General features: G+C 40.7%; 1 protein-coding gene across 8 annotated transcripts in view; it reads left to right on the top strand.

The window, feature by feature from the left end:
- DAAM2 (dishevelled associated activator of morphogenesis 2) overlaps window positions 1-16541 on the top strand; it is a 202678-nt gene that overhangs the window by 92418 nt on the left and 93719 nt on the right. For all 8 annotated transcript variants that reach the window (XM_031504231.3, XM_031504232.3, XM_077781857.2 and 5 more), the window contains one exon: window positions 12436-12525. In XM_031504231.3, the coding sequence (XP_031360091.2) occupies window positions 12436-12525 (90 nt within the window). The remainder of the gene's footprint in view (window positions 1-12435; window positions 12526-16541) is intronic.

Below are 16541 nucleotides of genomic sequence, written 5' to 3'. Positions count from 1 at the left end.
TAGGTACCTTGTTGTCTGTAAGCTTGATGGGAGGAAAATATTTCAAGGACATTGCATTTTCCTAGTTATCCCTGCAAATTTACACAATTAATTTCATGCATTTGTGAGAGATTTTTTCCCCTTGTGTGGGACAGAGACTAGTAATGCTTCTTAGGCCAGTTTTAATGCATAATTGTAGCCAGATTGAAAAGGTGCTGAAAAGATGAAGCATGTGTAGATTTTAGGCAGTACAGGAGTATTCCCATGGCAAATGTATTGCATTTGAAGAATTTGGGAGCAAATCTATGTTACTGCCTCCTGTCATAGACATTGCCCTGCTCTCTGTTCTTTTTGTAGGGAGAATCTGATGCAAGACTCTGCTGCCTTCCTGTAGACCCAGTGGTGCATGCAAAAAGGCCCGAGTCGACATTTGTATATTCTATGCACTTTTACATTAAAAACGCTTCAGGGTGTCTTTTAATTTTGCAGTTTTCCATCATTTGTTGACCACATAAAGGAAAGGAAACTGCCCACACTTAACAACAACCTTTGGAAAAGGTTAGCAGCATGCACAACAGTGTTATGCAATAGTTTACTAGGTGGAGGCTTAAAGAATAACTTCTCCAAAGGAAATTACAAGGGGAAAGCAGATTGCAGTTGAGCAGTTTGGAAGGTGTCCAGGGAGATCCCTGAGTCATAGAAAATCCATTGGGATTGCTTTAGTGGCTATGTTTCAGCATTACATCTTGAATAGAGAGGAACAGCTGCACAAGTTTGTTGGTTGGTGTGAAGCTGTTGGCTTATACATTAATGAAGTGGAAGAACTTTGGATCACAAATGCTTAACCAGATACTAAATGCAATTATGATTTTTTGTTAGAAGACTGTGCAAGGCCCATGCTCATATTATTTTTGCTGTATTTTGTGAAAAATTCTGATTATTTTAGTGGGAGGATGGAGAGAAAAGCATATTAGGTGGTGTTTTCTTAAGCCCAGTGATGTCAGTGAAGTAGTTTCTGCTCTGCTTATCAAAATACTTGAGCAATGAGACAGGACAGGGTGTGAGTGAGTAACCAAATATACTGTCATGCCTTCAATTCACTGTTTGACTATGGAAATACTCTGTTTATGTGAAGGAAGAGACTTGTGGAATTTCCCTCCTCTTCAACACAGAGGAGATAACAGAAGCCTCATATGTGGATGATTTTCTCTCTGGTCTGGACTGATTTGTAGTATGTACAGATCATCTCTCTTTATTGAAGTAGAAGTTAACAATTAGTGAAAAGGAGACTGATAAACTTCTCAGTCTGTTCTATGCTGGAAATCCATGCTGCAGATTATTGAGTGAGCCACTGTTAGAGGGGGTTAAGCTCAGAGGTTTAGTCTGTTACAATTTTAAAAGGGTTATTTAATTAATATTTTCCACTGGTGTAAATCCAAAGTAAGTCCACTCAGTTTAATGGAGTTTGGGGCATTCTGATTTCTGGTTTGCACTACCAAATTTGGAATAATAACTCAGAGGGCAAGAGAACAGCTTCTTGAGAACAAGCTAACTTCTGATTTTTTTGTCTGTGTAAACTTGAACTTCTGCCAGAAAATGATGTTGATTTAGTGAAGCTCCTGTGAGTTTACCCTGTGTATAAGCTTGAGCATGTGTTTCTAGGCTGCACAACCAAAGCTCAACAAGATGTTAATTTTGCTCATTAAATTCTCAACCGACGTCTCGGTTCCTCCTGCCCTTTTACGTAATATTTTATCAGAGATTTAAAGGTCAGCCAAGCTCTGACTTAGCCTTGCTTTCCTCTAGAGGGGCATGTGGCAAATAGGATGCACACAGGAGAATAAAGCTGTGAGAGGAGGAGTAGGTGGCACTGAAATTGAGCCCGCCTTTGGCGCAGCAGCAATCCCCAGCCCACGTTGGGAAGGCTGAGCCAGCAGGACTGTGCCTGGGCAGGAAGCGATCAGAGAGGTGTGTGCCTGTGTGCTTTGGCACAGTCTAGACTGTGAATTGCTCCAGCCTAGGAACCTCCCCTGAACTCATTAGTATTAAAACAGAACAGAGGGGACTTTGTAGGGAGGGAGAGGGTGTGGAAGCAGGAAAGGTAGCAGTTTAGATGGCAGTTTCCTAATAACCTTTCCCACAACTACCTTCCCATACAGGGGCTCAGCTAGAGGACCTTGGCATGAAAAACAAACCCTGGCACGGGAAGGGGGAAGGGAGGGAGGAAATGAGGAGAGGGAAAGGAAATTAGGGGTGGAAAATGGGCACTGTGCTGAAACAGCAGATTTTATTTTTATTTAGTGTTATATATGCTGATGCTGGAAGCTCTGTTTGAGAGAGGTATTTGGTACCGTGTATATAATAAGAATGTAGAGGTAAATTTGGTACTTGTATCAGAGGACTTGCAACCTGTCATGGTGAAAAAATGTGTCAAGGAGAGGTGTAACAACTTGAGTTCTGTTTGGAGTTTTCATTTAATTGACTGGATGGTGAAATACAGAGCACGTATATTAGGAATTATCACCAACATGATCCAGGAAACTCCTGGATTGCTTATGTTCTGCTGTGCTGTCCCTCCAGCAGATATCTGAGTGGTTGAAGTCCCCCAGGAGGACCAGGGTTTGTCACTGTGAGGCTGCTCCTGTCTGACTACAGAAGGGTTTCCTGGTCAGGCTGCCTACAGCAGACTCCCCTGTCATGTCACTTGTCCCTGTCCTCCCTTTAACCTGGCCCATAAGCTCCTAGTCATCTCCTCACCCATCCCCAGGTGGAACTCCATGCATTCCTGCTGGTTACTGGCATAGAGGGCACCACTGCCTCATCTTCTCTACCTGACCTTTCTAAAGTGTCTTCCATTCCAGCTTGTAGGAGCCATCCTACCACACCTCTGTGATGCCAGGGAGATCAAGGCTCTGCAGGCGTGTGCACATCTCAAACTCCTCGTTTATTCCCCATGCTACGTGATGTATGGAGGCATTTTAGTAGGGTCTCTATTATTAGCAGCAGTACTTGGAATTCCTTTTTGCTGCTCTCCAGGTGCTCTCCTGCTGACATGTGATCCCTTTCTAGTATGTGGGCATCTCTTGCTGGCAGTGACATCAAATTGGTAGGAGTGGATGGACTGAGGAGCCTCTTCCCCAGAAACTTTCGTTTAAAGCCTTCTTCACCATCTCAGCAACATGATAACTGAAGATGCTCATCCCCTTCTCTGACAGATGGACCTGTCAGCCCCAGCAGACCAAGTTTCTCAAAATGAATCCCATGGTCTAAATAGCAAACCCATGGCTGTGGCACCGGTTCTGTAGCCATTAGTTGATTTACCAGGTTGAACTTGCACTTTCAAACCCCTTCCCTTTGACCAGGAGAATTGGTGGAAAGGCTACCTGCCCTCCAGAGTCCCTTGCCACAGCTCCCAGAGCTCTGTAATCCCTCTGGATACTCCTCAGACTGTTCCTGCTCATATCACTTGTGCCCACTTGAAACAACAGCAGTGAATAATACTCAGCAGACTGTATCAGGCTTGGTAGTCTCTCAGTGATATTCCCAATATGAGCCCTCAGTAGGCAGTAAACTTCTCTGGAGTGTGTCACTGGGCACAAATCCATACTATGCATAGGTTAAAAGATAAGCTTAAAATTAGGTGGGAAAATTGTGTGAAAAAATGATGGCATTCAAGGTGGACAGTTAAAAGGTCTTTTAATAGCGAGTCTGGTAATTCAGGACAGAAAGCAGCCAGGTACGGTTTTTCAGAGAAAAAAACCCTAGGGATTATAGTAGAGCATGAGTGAACATAAGTCATGAAAATTTTGAGGTTTTTTTGTTGTGTTTTTTTTTTTTAATCATTTACTATATGGAATATGTGGAGTATATAACTTAGAAGGACAGTCTGGAAGATGCATGAAATAAACTTTGCACTTAGCTTTGCTAAGGTCTCAGCTGAAACACTGTCCTCACTTTTGAACAGCGCAGTTCAAGAAAGATGTGCTTTGGCTGGCTAAAGGCCAGAAGTCAATTAGAAGAGGAGTGAGAGATCCAGAGGACATAGCCTCAAAGAAAGGCTGAAAGAGATGGGTTTGTTTAGCCTCAAAAGAGGAGACTCAGAAGGGACATTACAGCAATCTTTAACAGCCTCAAAAACTGTTATCAAGAGGAAGGAAAAAAATCTGCTCACCATTTTAGTCGTTGATAGGGCCGGAAGTAATAGGCTTAAATTGCAGCAGCAGGGATTTAGATTAGACATGAGCCTGACTATTCAGTTTTCATCCCTGTCCCTCTCATTGGGCTCATTTAAGTTCACTGACATGGACATGCAGCCCACCTTAACAGAAAAAGCTGTGGTGACAGACAGCTGTTTTACATTATTGTTCTCATATGCCCATCTCTATCCATGGAATGTCCCTCTTGCTCTACCTGTATTATAGCCCTGCATATGAGAGTGGGTGTCTGAGTCTTGATCTTTTTCTCTCTCTAAACACCTGTGTGTGTTGTTGCATGAAGTACTGAAGGTACTGCTTTTCCTCATTCTTTTTCTTTTTGGCCCAGCAGATTGTTTTCTCATGCATGTGGTTTGCCTGTGAAGGACAGAAAAATGAGCAGCAGCTACTGTTTCAAGTGGCCTGTGAGAGGGGATTGCTACAATAAGCCTTGCTGGTTATGTGTACTCGTGTGCTGTCAAGTCACAGAACTTTCAGTACTAGGAGAGGGATGGGATTTAGCTCTTCTCCAGGAAACAAGGAAGCAATTAACCAGTGATTAAGAAGGGAAAAAGCAAGCAGTATAATGAGGGGTACATTTGGGGTGAGAGGGAGCCCTGTTAATTGACTTTCTGTGTGAAGAATTTCTCTACCAAAAAGCAGTGTCCTTGGTGGATGAAGGTCTTATGCTGCTGCTAAGCCTTAAGAATGAGTAACTTCTGTGTTGGCAGGGTAGAGGAGAAACACATCTTTCAGTATGTAAACATCAGGTGCTTTCTGTCTTGTACTGTTATGACTGAGAATCAAGGGATTTGGGCCCCTAGTATTGAAGGGGTTTTAAAGCTGCAACTTTTTGAAAAAGCAAGGAGGAAAAAAGAGTGCAATGGGAATTGCAGCCTTTTGTTTGTCTGCTTCTCTGCTTTGCAGTCAGAACCGTGGCAGTAGCTGAAATGTAAATATTGCTTCCTCTGCCAACAGGCTGTGTTAGCAATTCATGTGTGCACAGTGGTTTCCTAATGTACAAATGTAATGATAAAACATTGTGGGTATGGGCTGATGTTACATGATATGTCTTATGTATATAGTTCCTGTGAATGTAAGGTGTGGGAGGCATGCATATCTGCACAAACACATACTGTGTGCATGCAAATACATGGAACACAATGATGTTTTACTATGATGAACTTAATTCTTACCAGTTGCAAAATTGATCATAATGTTACTGCCGTGCCTCTCACAATGTGCTGCTTGTGTGCTTTACAAAAGCTGCTTTTAATTCAAAGTGTTAGGGTGAGATAGAAGTGCTTGAAGGGGAGGAACTGTCTTGTTTTGGGGTTCATTTTGCTTTTTGCTTCATGGGTTACCTGTGAACTTAGCACATGTGCCAGGTACCCCAGTGGGAGTTTTTGACCAATGTGTTTCACCTGGAGGTATGCTGGCTGTGTAGGTGATAATGCTCTTTACTGATCAAAAACTTGTGTGCTTTTCATTGCTCTAGTTTGTACTGGAGTGTAGGTGGCTTGTGCAGGCAAATAAACCTCAGTCACTGACAGTTCAGGCAATCTTTCAGAATGCCTCATCGACCTCCTCAGCACTGGAAATGAACATTCTTCCTGCAGACTACCTCTTACATGTCAGCCTGGGGAGCTGGAATGAACAAAACAGTGGAAGGAAAACTGTAGGGGAACAAGCCTATACTGTCCCCTGGAGGTAGACACAGTGATTAAATAGGGAAGGTTTATCTCTGCTATTTGAAGGATTTGTAAGTTCTTTCCAAAGAGACTGGGATCTGAGTAAGATTGTTTCGGTTAATTACTTTATTCATTCACTGCACTTATCTCTGAAGCAGTTTTTTTGGACAACTACCTCAGGACTTATGATGAGAGCATTTCTGCTACTCCCATTTTGGTGGGCACAGCTTGAATGTGAACAACCAGGCTAATCTGCTTGTTATTTGCCAATGGAATCTGGCATAGGCAGCATGAACAGAAATATAAATGTTCCTGGGGCTGTTTTCAATGTGAAAATGTAGCTTTTGGTCACATGTTAGCAACATGGTCCTACTCAGTCCATTTTTTTAAAGTGGTAATAGTTGTGCTGGATAGGATTCTATATTCCAAAAGCTTTTAGTGTGCTGCTGACAACCTTGCCCCTGATCTCTTTCCACTGCTTCTCTTTCTTCTAATGTCCCAGGCGTGTCACAGCCTTTTTCCCAATGTTTGCCTGAGTTGCATTTCAGCATTGATTAACCCACCATCAACAAACCCCTTGAAGTAATTACACATGAACATGAGCCTTCCCTGGGAGCTGCCAGTGGATGCTGGATAGGATCCCATGGTGTGTCATGGTCTTTGTTTACTTTGTACAAGATTTAAACAAATTTGTTCAGAGCATGAGGCTGTCAGCTGTGCTAACGCACTTGGGAGCCTTGGTGGAACTGGAATGTGGCCTCTTTGGGGACATGGTGACAGACATCTATATACATGACCTTGGGGAACCTGAAGTAACAGGTGTCATACGGGATAGGGAATTTATGCTGCAGCAGTGCCTTATAATTGATTTTGTAACTTGGGTGGCTTTGGTGCTGTTAAGAGACTGAGAGAGAGTGATTGATGAGGTGGATGGGGGAGAGTGCATTTGTACTTGACAGGTGAAAAAGGTCAAGGGGAATGAGAAAAAGATTAGTGAGGGGAAAAAGAAATGGTAGGTGTGTACAAGAGAAAGAAAAAAAGGAATGTGAATATGAGCATAGGAATGAAAGGAGTATGGGAGTTTGAAAATATGAAGAGCAAGCAAGGTAAGAGCCGTGCATTAAAATAAAATTCATACAGTGGGTATAATGTGAAAATGAATGTACCCTTGGAACCTAAATTTTTGAAGTGAGCATTCCAGGCATGTTATTAAAATAAATAGTCTTCAAATTGTGAAGCCTGTCCTAGAGTGTGTAAATTCTCAGTTTTCCTTATTGGATGACTCACAAAGAATCATTGAAAGTAATGCTGGTGTGGTGGAGCAAACTGCACAAAAGGTATTGCAAATAGCCTTGTTATCACCATCTTGTAAGATACAACAACTCACCTGTGACACAAAATCAGCCAGGCTGTTTGAGGTAGGGAGTTGGAAAGTGTTTGACCATCTAGAAAGCTGTCTTGTGGCTTTGTGTCTTGCAGGGTTTCACACAACCTTCTGAAACTTTTGGTGCTGTTGACAGGTCAAATAAAACTGCTGCCCTCATCTGTTCTGGAAATTCTACAGTTTCCATTTTGAGTTTAACAAAGAAGAGTAGTTTCTGGATGGCTTTGCCAGTTTGTGCCATCTGGTTCCCAAGGATCCTGTTAATGTCAAGACCTGGCTGTCCTTTTGCTTGAGGACACATCAGCTGTTATAGAGCCCATCATTTCAATAGAGCTGTGATCAGACAGTCAAAACAGGCATCTCTGAACACTGGAAGTGTTGAAGCCTGTTTGCCTATGTGTTATTTCTTAGTGTTGGATTCTATGGTGTAAAATAAAGATTGATTTCATGTCAAAGCTATTCCATTTGAGGATTATGAAAGCATATAATTTTTATAAAATGCTTAAATAGTTGCCTGAGTATGTTTGTATGTAGAAATAAAGTTGAAAATCAGAATATGCTTCTATATATCATTAACATCTCCCAGTCACAGAAACAGCAATTAAATGTGAAACACAGGCTTAGGGAGGATGCTTGTAGACATTCTCCCAAGAGCCCTGTAAGTAAGAGAAACTCTGACCTACAGGTAAAAAATTAAAAGTGTAATGCAACTCTCTGTAGCTGAAATTATAAGAAATTGATGAAATAAGACAGTTATCCAACTGAACATAAGAAAATAAGCAAAATGTCCTCTTCCTTCTGGCAAAATATTTGTTATGCCCATATTAATCAAGTTATTGCCTGCAGTAAACATATCATATGAGGATTCTGGGTTTCATAATGCTGGAAAAACTATGCATGACTCATTAAACATTTATGAGGACAAAACAAAACATCAACAACAACAAAACAACCCACTAGCCTGTAAAGGTTGGTTGTTCTGGTTTGTAGGTTTTTATATTTTGCAAAATAAAGCATCTGTCTGACCTTAAGTCAGTGTGAAACTCCCCATGACCAGTTAAGTCCAACAGCAATGGAGCTGGGATGAGTAGAATGAGAAAATGAAACTGAGGATATCTCCTCCCATGAGTGTCCAAATATCCCTGGAGAGCCAAGTTTTGGGGCTTTTGGCCTCCATGATTCTGACTTCAAATCAGGGGATGCTGGAGACCAGAAGCTGTGGTTCTCTGTGTATTTATGGCCTTGAGTTTTCTCATTTAGAGGCAGGCATGTTGGTAGATGTTAAGGGTTCTCCTTTAGTGGGTCTCTCTGCAAGTGAATCACTCTCCTACATTACCAAAATCATATTTTTTTTCTCTTTATTAATTTCATTTTGTGTCACTAAACAAAGAACTGACCAGTCTGGGTGAGAAATCCTTTTTTGGATCTTTGGGTATTATTACTGAGCTGGTGGCTGACCAGAATCAAATCCAGCTTTCATGTTCTGATGAACGTTCCCAAAAACAAGGGAAACAATGTGGTTTAAAATCCTGCAAAATACTGGATTTATGTTTCCTATCCATTTCTCCTTCTTGTTCCGTTTCTTTCTCTTTGTCTCTTATTTCCTTGGGTTGTAGCCATTTTGAATGGAGACCATCTTCTCTTTTGGCTTGAGAACTGGACTGGAAGTATTTAAACCTCAAATCCAGTTCCAGTTCTTTTTAAATGTCTTATCATTGAAATTCAATCTACATAATAAATAAAATGTCCACAAGAAAGTGAAATTAACTGAATTAACTACCACTAGATAAAATAAAATAGGAAATAAATGAAGGAGAGAAATAGGCACTATTAATGGGCATGCTTTATATCTTCCTCAGTCCGGCCTGGCAAATATCCTTTTAATTTCTGTTTCATGCAACTCCAGGAGGCTGAGTTCCATTGAGCAGGGTCATGCTGGCATGAATTGCTGGAACCAAGCTGCCCATCCAAGTTGTAGAAAGGGATTTACTATCTTTCTGTTGGGGAAACTTGCACAGTGCTGGAGAAAGGAGTTTTCCCCACTTTGTTCTGACCGACCCTTTTTTTCCTTACCCTTTACAATTGCTCCTTGGGCATTCAATCACATTGGCTTCCTTAGTCTGGCTCCAGCCCCAGTCTTGATGACTGTATTCAGTTTGTCATTCTTCCCTTTCCTGCCGAATTTGGCAATTCCTTTCTCTTTTCAATAGCAACTTGCCATCACTGAGCTAACTCTACAGTCTGAATTTCTATATGCTGACAGATCTGCTTCTGTCATTGGGCCAGAATGACCTGTTCACAAACCAAATTATCCTCCTGAAAGTTATTCTTTCTGTTGTTACTCCTGATTCCCTGCAAGGCAGCTGATTTCCTTATGTGCAATCTTAGGATCCCAAGTCAGAATAGAAAAATAGCCTGCCTAATTCAGGGTCTTCTTTCTTAGCTAGATCCATGGTTTTCCTCTGCAGTCACAGTGATCTTTTGTTCATCTTTTATAGAACGGCAGAGGTAAAATGATTTGGAGAGTTGCAGAAGAAGGTCTCATGTCTCTAGTATTTTGCAGAGATTTCTTGGGTTTTTTAATTGGGTAGGTGTTGATTGCTGCTGTAGGCAGATGAGGGCATTCAGGCCTCTTCAGCTCTTCCCACTCTTTTCTTCTTCTTAGTGAAGGAGCACACCTTGCTGAACACTAACTTCAGGAAAGGGAGTTGAGGTGCTTGACTACTGCTTTGTGTTCTGGAGATGTTTCTTTCCCTGCTGAATACTTGTGCTTGCTCCCTGCCCATCTGACCTGGGTGCTAGAACCCAGCATTTTACCTCCTAACAAAGACAAACACTAACTTTCAAAATGAAGGGTAAGGCATTTTTCATGTGCCACTTTCCAAACAGGTGTGTTTGGGTCTGCCTCTGGTGATCCCCTTACGCCTGGAAACCCTGAACAGTTTCCTTGTTACTATTGATGACTTCTAAAGTTCTTTTGGCTTCCTCTACCCTCGTGAGTCACAATAATGCAGGATGCCCTATTTTCCCTCTGGATCTTCCACCCTTTCAAACTAACTTTCTAGACTTCTGTCCTGAAAAGTATGTCATTATGCAAAATTATGTGATTAAAAGTTGCATATTCTTACTATCCCATTGAAAGCAGATTTATCTTTATATTCCTGAATACTGTCAGTATCCAGGGCAGTGCCTAGAAGCTGCAGTGTTAGAATCCTGCCCTCAGGGTGGTTTTAGTCAATAGGTACATTGTTTTGATGAAGTGTTGGTTTTGAACTGTATTGATTGAGATCTTCATTTAGTTTAGTGTACAGCTTCTGTGCAGAGCTTCTGCTGCTTGCCTGATCTGCCAGCAGACTCCAGAAAAAGAACTGTGGACTAAAAAACCAAGTTAGCTGCCTTTTAGTTAAAAAAAAAAGAGCATTCATTAATAAAACAATCATAGTTTTTTCTAAGAATTCAACTAAGCCCAGACAGCTCATGTATATTCTGGCTTCTATGGTGGTTCTTCCAAACCTGGCATTTCTGATTCCCTATCTGCCCCTCCTTCCCCTTCCACATGCTTGACCTCTAACAGCATTCCTTTGCTTGTCTTAAGGCCTTGCATTTAGTTTTACTCTCCCTCTCCCCCCAAGAATGTGATCCTGGCCTGAGTTTTCTAATTGTGTATAGCAAGGATAAAACTCCTTGCCTCGCTTGGCTGCCCCCTTGTTTGGAAACTCACACTAAACATTTCCACATGGTTTGCACTCTTTTTGCACAGCTAATTTTTTTTTTCCCCTTTAAACTTTTTCTTGTTTAAAATAACCCTCCAGCTTCTTCTACCTTGGACTGCTGGCACTGACCTCGCCTTATGACTGTTTGCATTTCTTTTGTACCTTTTTGCAGCTTGAATCTCTGTGGGCTTTTAAATCTGTCAGCAGCCGCTACCAGGCTCAGTGTGCAATTTTGCTCACTGTTTTCACAAGTTTCCCAGCCCTGAACACTTTCCAAATGAGCCATTGTTGGGCTGAGTTAAAGAGGTATTGTCTCTGCTTGGACAAGGTTAGTGTGGGTGCCAGAATCTGTGTGTGCAGCATTTTAGTGCCACAATGTCATCTTGAAATAGGACTCCTGGACACTTCCTTCTCCAAATATTTCAAATGCATAAGGGGAAAAACTCAAACACCTGCCAAAACTGGTTCGTTGAAACATTACTGGAAGATTTTCTTTATATTCCTGAAACTCTTAATTTAGACATCTTCATCTGTCTCTGCTCATACAGCCTGCTTGCCCTGAAGACCATTCTTTTTTGTTTAATTCTCTTTATTAGCACCTAAAATTGGCAGTTTTGATTGGAGCCCTGTTCTGGTCAGCACTGGATTAACACGGAGGAAGTAGCAATAGTTTGTTTTATAGTTTTAGAGACATGCATTGGAAAAGAGCCTATTGTTATTCACCTTTTACAGAGGAGTAACCAAAGCTGTAGAATTTGGCACTCAGTTCCAGATCACAGTATCATCCTGCATTTTACTATTGTAAGCTTGGCTCAGCTCTAAGAGTGTATGTTCTACTGAGCTCACTTTTCTTAACAGAGACTAAATATGCTGCTCTGATCAACCCCATGTGGCACTGTGGAGTTCTGTCCTTTATGTCTGAAATGCTGGGTGTCTTTGATGGGCACTGTGTGGTTTAGAGAACAAACATCTGGAAAAACATTTCAGCCTGTAGGTTGCTGATGACATGACAACTGTCTCATGGCCTTTGCTTGAAGGATAGAAAGAAAATAGAAAGAAAATTTCACTACAGAAGAAATTTGTTATTGCCAGCCAGGAAAAAAAGATGTATCAAACTTTCAGCCTTTCTCAAAGTGTTGTAAGGAATGTCTGTGTCACATAATCTAATGCTTTGAGTTTTTCAGTTTATCCCTTTCATGTGTTCCCTCCCGTCCTTCACTGATCATTAGTAATGGAAGTTTGACATGGGATTTGTTCAGGCTGCCTCTCTTCATAGGTTGTGCTGACAGGGAGAACTCAAGGTAGCAAAAAAATAATCATGAAACCAATAATCTTTGGAGTGTTTGGGAGCTACTAAGTCCTCTTGATTGAAGGCTAGTCAAACGTGCCTGATCCAGAAACCTCTCAACCTATTAGAACTTACCAATGCAGCTGGTGACTGTTTTTTTACTGGTTTTCTTTTTCTCCATCTCCAGGATGAACTGGATCTCACAGACAAGAACAGAGAGGCTATGTTTGCACTCCCTCCAGAGAAGAAATGGCAGATTTACTGCAGCAAAAAGAAGGTACTACTGTTGTCCTCATTGGAGTAGCTCACCAATAAATTCTGTGTGCATGTTCATAACTGCATCTTGATTTGAGCTACGTGTTTATCTACTGTTTTCTCAAGAACATGAATAAGTTATGGAAGTTTTTATCAGCATGGATATAGCGCAATTTTCTGATAAGTACTGTATGTACTTGTGATTTCTGAAGAGGATCTTAACATCTTAAAATAGTATGCTGTCCCAGTTTGAATACTTTGTGTTTGGGTTTTTTTTTTTCCTTGTTTGGGGCTTGTGGGGAAGATTGGGTTTGTTTGTTTGTTCTTTGAGCTGAAAGAACAGCTATCATGGAAATGCATTAAAGAATTTTTAAAAACTTTTGTAGGTTGCTTAAAATAGAAAAAAGTATTGAAGTCTTTCAGAATGTCTTCAAATATCTGTAAAGTACACAGCAATAGTGATGTCTTAAAACTTGGTAGTTCAAGGTCTTCCAGAGTTTGTTTCCACAGTGCACTGGAAAGTGAGGAGCACCTACTTGTATCACTTTCCATGTAACACTTCTCCCTTCAAGGTTGTCAAATTTCTGACAAACCAGTAAAGGGACAATAAATCAGAGACTGATCGATAACACTAATATTTTGTCACTGACAGAATGATGGCCAAGTGAATGGTTAAGTTGTGTCATTGCTGTGAAACTTCTAAACAAGGAATTTCTGCAGTAATGTGGCATTGGGGAAGTTCTGCTGCTCTAGGAATCACAGGGTCAGAAATGAAGATAACCCCAATAATGCATTTATTAGCCATACATGTTATGCGGAAAAAGGTGTGGTGGGTTTGTTGGTTAATTTTATTTCCCAAGTGTGCAAGTCATGCTATGAAAGCATCAGTCTTTAAACATAAGTCTGCATAACAAAAGGTAAAAGGGGAGGTTTAGACTTCAATACTGAACCTGGCAGATTTAAATCCTGCTCATGGTCCTTCTGGGGGCTGTGTTTGCTGCATTTTTGCCTCCAAGTGAGGGCCATAAGCTTTCTTACCATGTAATTAAAGAAAACTAGTCCAATCAGAGTGTTTTGCCTTCAGGGTTTTTTTGTTGGTTGGTTGGGGTTTTTTTAACTTCACACAGGCAAGTTAATAGAAAATTAATTACAGTGGCTCTGAGCTAGCAATAGAGCACAGGAACAGTCTAGGCTCCATTGTCTTCAGTGCTATCTCCATTCCTTTTTCCTGCTGGTACACAAAACTTGTGGTGGAGGGAAGGTGTAGGCTGCTGTGATTAATGTCTGCTTTACATTTTTGCTGGCCAGCTCAGCTGGGCTTTTCAGCTCTGGTGGGAGAGGATCTATTGGTAGCTGTCTTAGAGACATCTCGCCTCCTGGACCAATCATCCTTGGCAGGAAGATTTGTGCTTAAATGTATTTAATATGTTGGTTGGATTCACTCATTACATTGGGGATTTTGTTTTTGTTGGAGTTTTTTGTTTATTTTCCCCTGTGTTCTACAGCAGTGGATTTGCTATAGACTTCCAAAGTTAAAGAAGCTGTATACTGGAAAACCTTCATAATGCATTTATAATGCAAGTTCAGTTAGCTGAATTCCAGCTATCCAAAATTATGTGATAACTGGAGTCGGATACCACTGCCAAATATTTATTCATTACATTGTAGATACTTGGAACCTTAACTGTCCAGTGTTATTCATTGTTTCCCTCATAGGCAGTCAGATGATTGGTGAGGACACCTCTCTCTAGCCCACTACCTAATCCACCTATCACCATTGTTTTGCAGTGACAGAGAAGCCTGTTCCAGGCTTCACTTGAAAGCAAACCCCCCCACTTTTCCCTCAAGAATTTTTAGTCTAATTTTAGCCACAATTTCTTAGTTGGCAGAACACTTCCAGCTACCCAGGACAAGCCCCCAGAGGTCTCTGTCTTGCTGATGCTGGGTCCTTGGCAAGCAGGGCCCTATGCTTTGAGGTACAGCAAGTGGAAATACTTCAAACTATAAAGTCAAGAAGTGCAGACTGAGGCAACTGTTCAGAATTGTTCATCTCAGGTGCCTTTTCTACTCTAAAAGTAATGGAAAGTCAGAGCTTCCTTATTTGCTCTAAAGGTGGTGAGATTAGTGTGCTGCCTTAAACTAACGTCACTTGCAAAAATGAAGATTAGTTGTTGTTGTAGACACACATTTATCTTGGCAGTCAGATGTTAGATGTAATCTTCTATGGTACTCGATTCCAATGTGGTGGCAGAAAGTCACTATTGTATTAAAAAAACTCATTCCACCCGTTCCTAATGTCAAATCTCTCTGAGGAAATGGAGGAAGGCAGGTAGGTCTGTGCACTGAAAGTTGTATGCCAGGGGCACAACTTGCCAGTAAACAGTCCACAGTAATCAAAGGTGGCTGAAACCTGAACCAAAATTTCATTATTGTGAGTGATACCTACAGAGTAGCATTCACACAGTATTACACAGCCATGCTTGCTTTGCTCACTTTTGGCTATTCTGGGTTCTATTTTGAGACTGTTAGTATTAAAAACAAATCACTGATTATTTGACCAGAAAGAGTAGCTCTAGCTAGCAGCTCTAGTGGATGCTTTGCTCTCATTTGTGTAATAGCTATTTGTAAGGAATAAAGGCTGGCCTGTTGGAAAATGTTAATGTCTTCTCAATCTCAGGTGTTCTCTTCCTTGGCATTAATCAGTAGAGGATGGACAATGAGAAATGCAGTTGGCTTGATTTGCATCAGAGGAATCATTGGTTAGTCACCACTGATGGCACCTGACCCTCTACCCAAATCACCAGTACATGTTTTAGATTGCCTCTTCCTCTGTAGAAGGTGCTTCCACTTATTTTGTTAAGTAAGGCCATATGTGGAAAATACAAATTATAACATCCTCCCTAAGTTCATATATTTTATTCTGGTTTGGTTTAGCATAATCTTCATGTCTCGCCATAATCTGAAATTTAGATTTACATAAAACACCTCTGGAACTCCTCTCTCTGTTTCCTACCACATATAAGTTTTGCAGGAATTAAAACAAGCACTAGGTCAAGATTTCAATGTATTTATTTGCAAATTTCCAATGTCAATGTTTAGAAAACCAGTGTTCTTTAGTGCTGTTTTACCAGGAACTCATACTAACATACATAATCTCATTAAATACCAATCAAATAATTATATGGAAGGAAAAGAAATTGTTAGCTCATTTGTCTCATCTCTAAATGAGCTCATACTGGGATCCCAAAATGTGTAAAAAATGCAGGTATTGCACTGCTTCAGCACACGTTGCTTTGGATGCAGCCTGTGTTTCTAAGAACGAGGCCATAGCTCATTGCCTTCTGAACAACCCTACAAGCTGTTAGACTTATTGCTATTGGAAAGCAAGTCAAGTTGTTTTCTTTTTATGGCCTTTCCTGCCTCCAGAGACTAATTTGTACGACTTTGGCTGAGCAGATTTTAGTAGCGAGTACACACATTTTGCGCAGTTAAACAAGTCAGGATTTTTTCACTTCTGTCTTTCTTTGAGGAAAAAAAATTGGTAGCAAATCTTTTTCCACAGTATAGTCAGACTGCACCAGCTGTATCATACAGCTTCTTTCCAATCAAACAAAAAAACACCCCAATATCAATCCTTTAATTCTAATAATATGTTGATATCTCCAAAATATCTCAGTGTTATCTTGTACTCTTGTGATTTTAGTGGTATCCTAAAATAGTTGCTTTGAGTTGATTGTGCTTTATCTACTCAAGTGAGATTTAGACTCAAGTAGCAAGGTAATAAGCAGCACACAAACTTTCTGGGAGTAGCCATTCATGGCATCTGAGAAAAAGTACATACTTATAATCTGTAAATTTATTCTACTTTTTCTATTCTGGGAAACAGGTTCTACACAATGGCAAAATACAATATAAAAATTCAGAGGAAAATTTACCTGATCCATAGTCTGTAACAGCCAATATGTAGAAAATAAAAGAATACCCTTCATGACACCTCTGCAATTTTTTAAAAAAAAATCTATTAATTTTTCATCTACA

This window comes from Lonchura striata, chromosome 3 (genome assembly GCF_050655825.1).
Source record: "Lonchura striata isolate lonStrDom1 chromosome 3, ASM5065582v1, whole genome shotgun sequence".
Taxonomy (NCBI): Eukaryota; Metazoa; Chordata; class Aves; order Passeriformes; family Estrildidae; genus Lonchura; species Lonchura striata.
The sequence above is the reverse complement of the archived record's forward strand: the minus strand, read 5'-3'. Positions and strand labels throughout refer to the sequence as shown.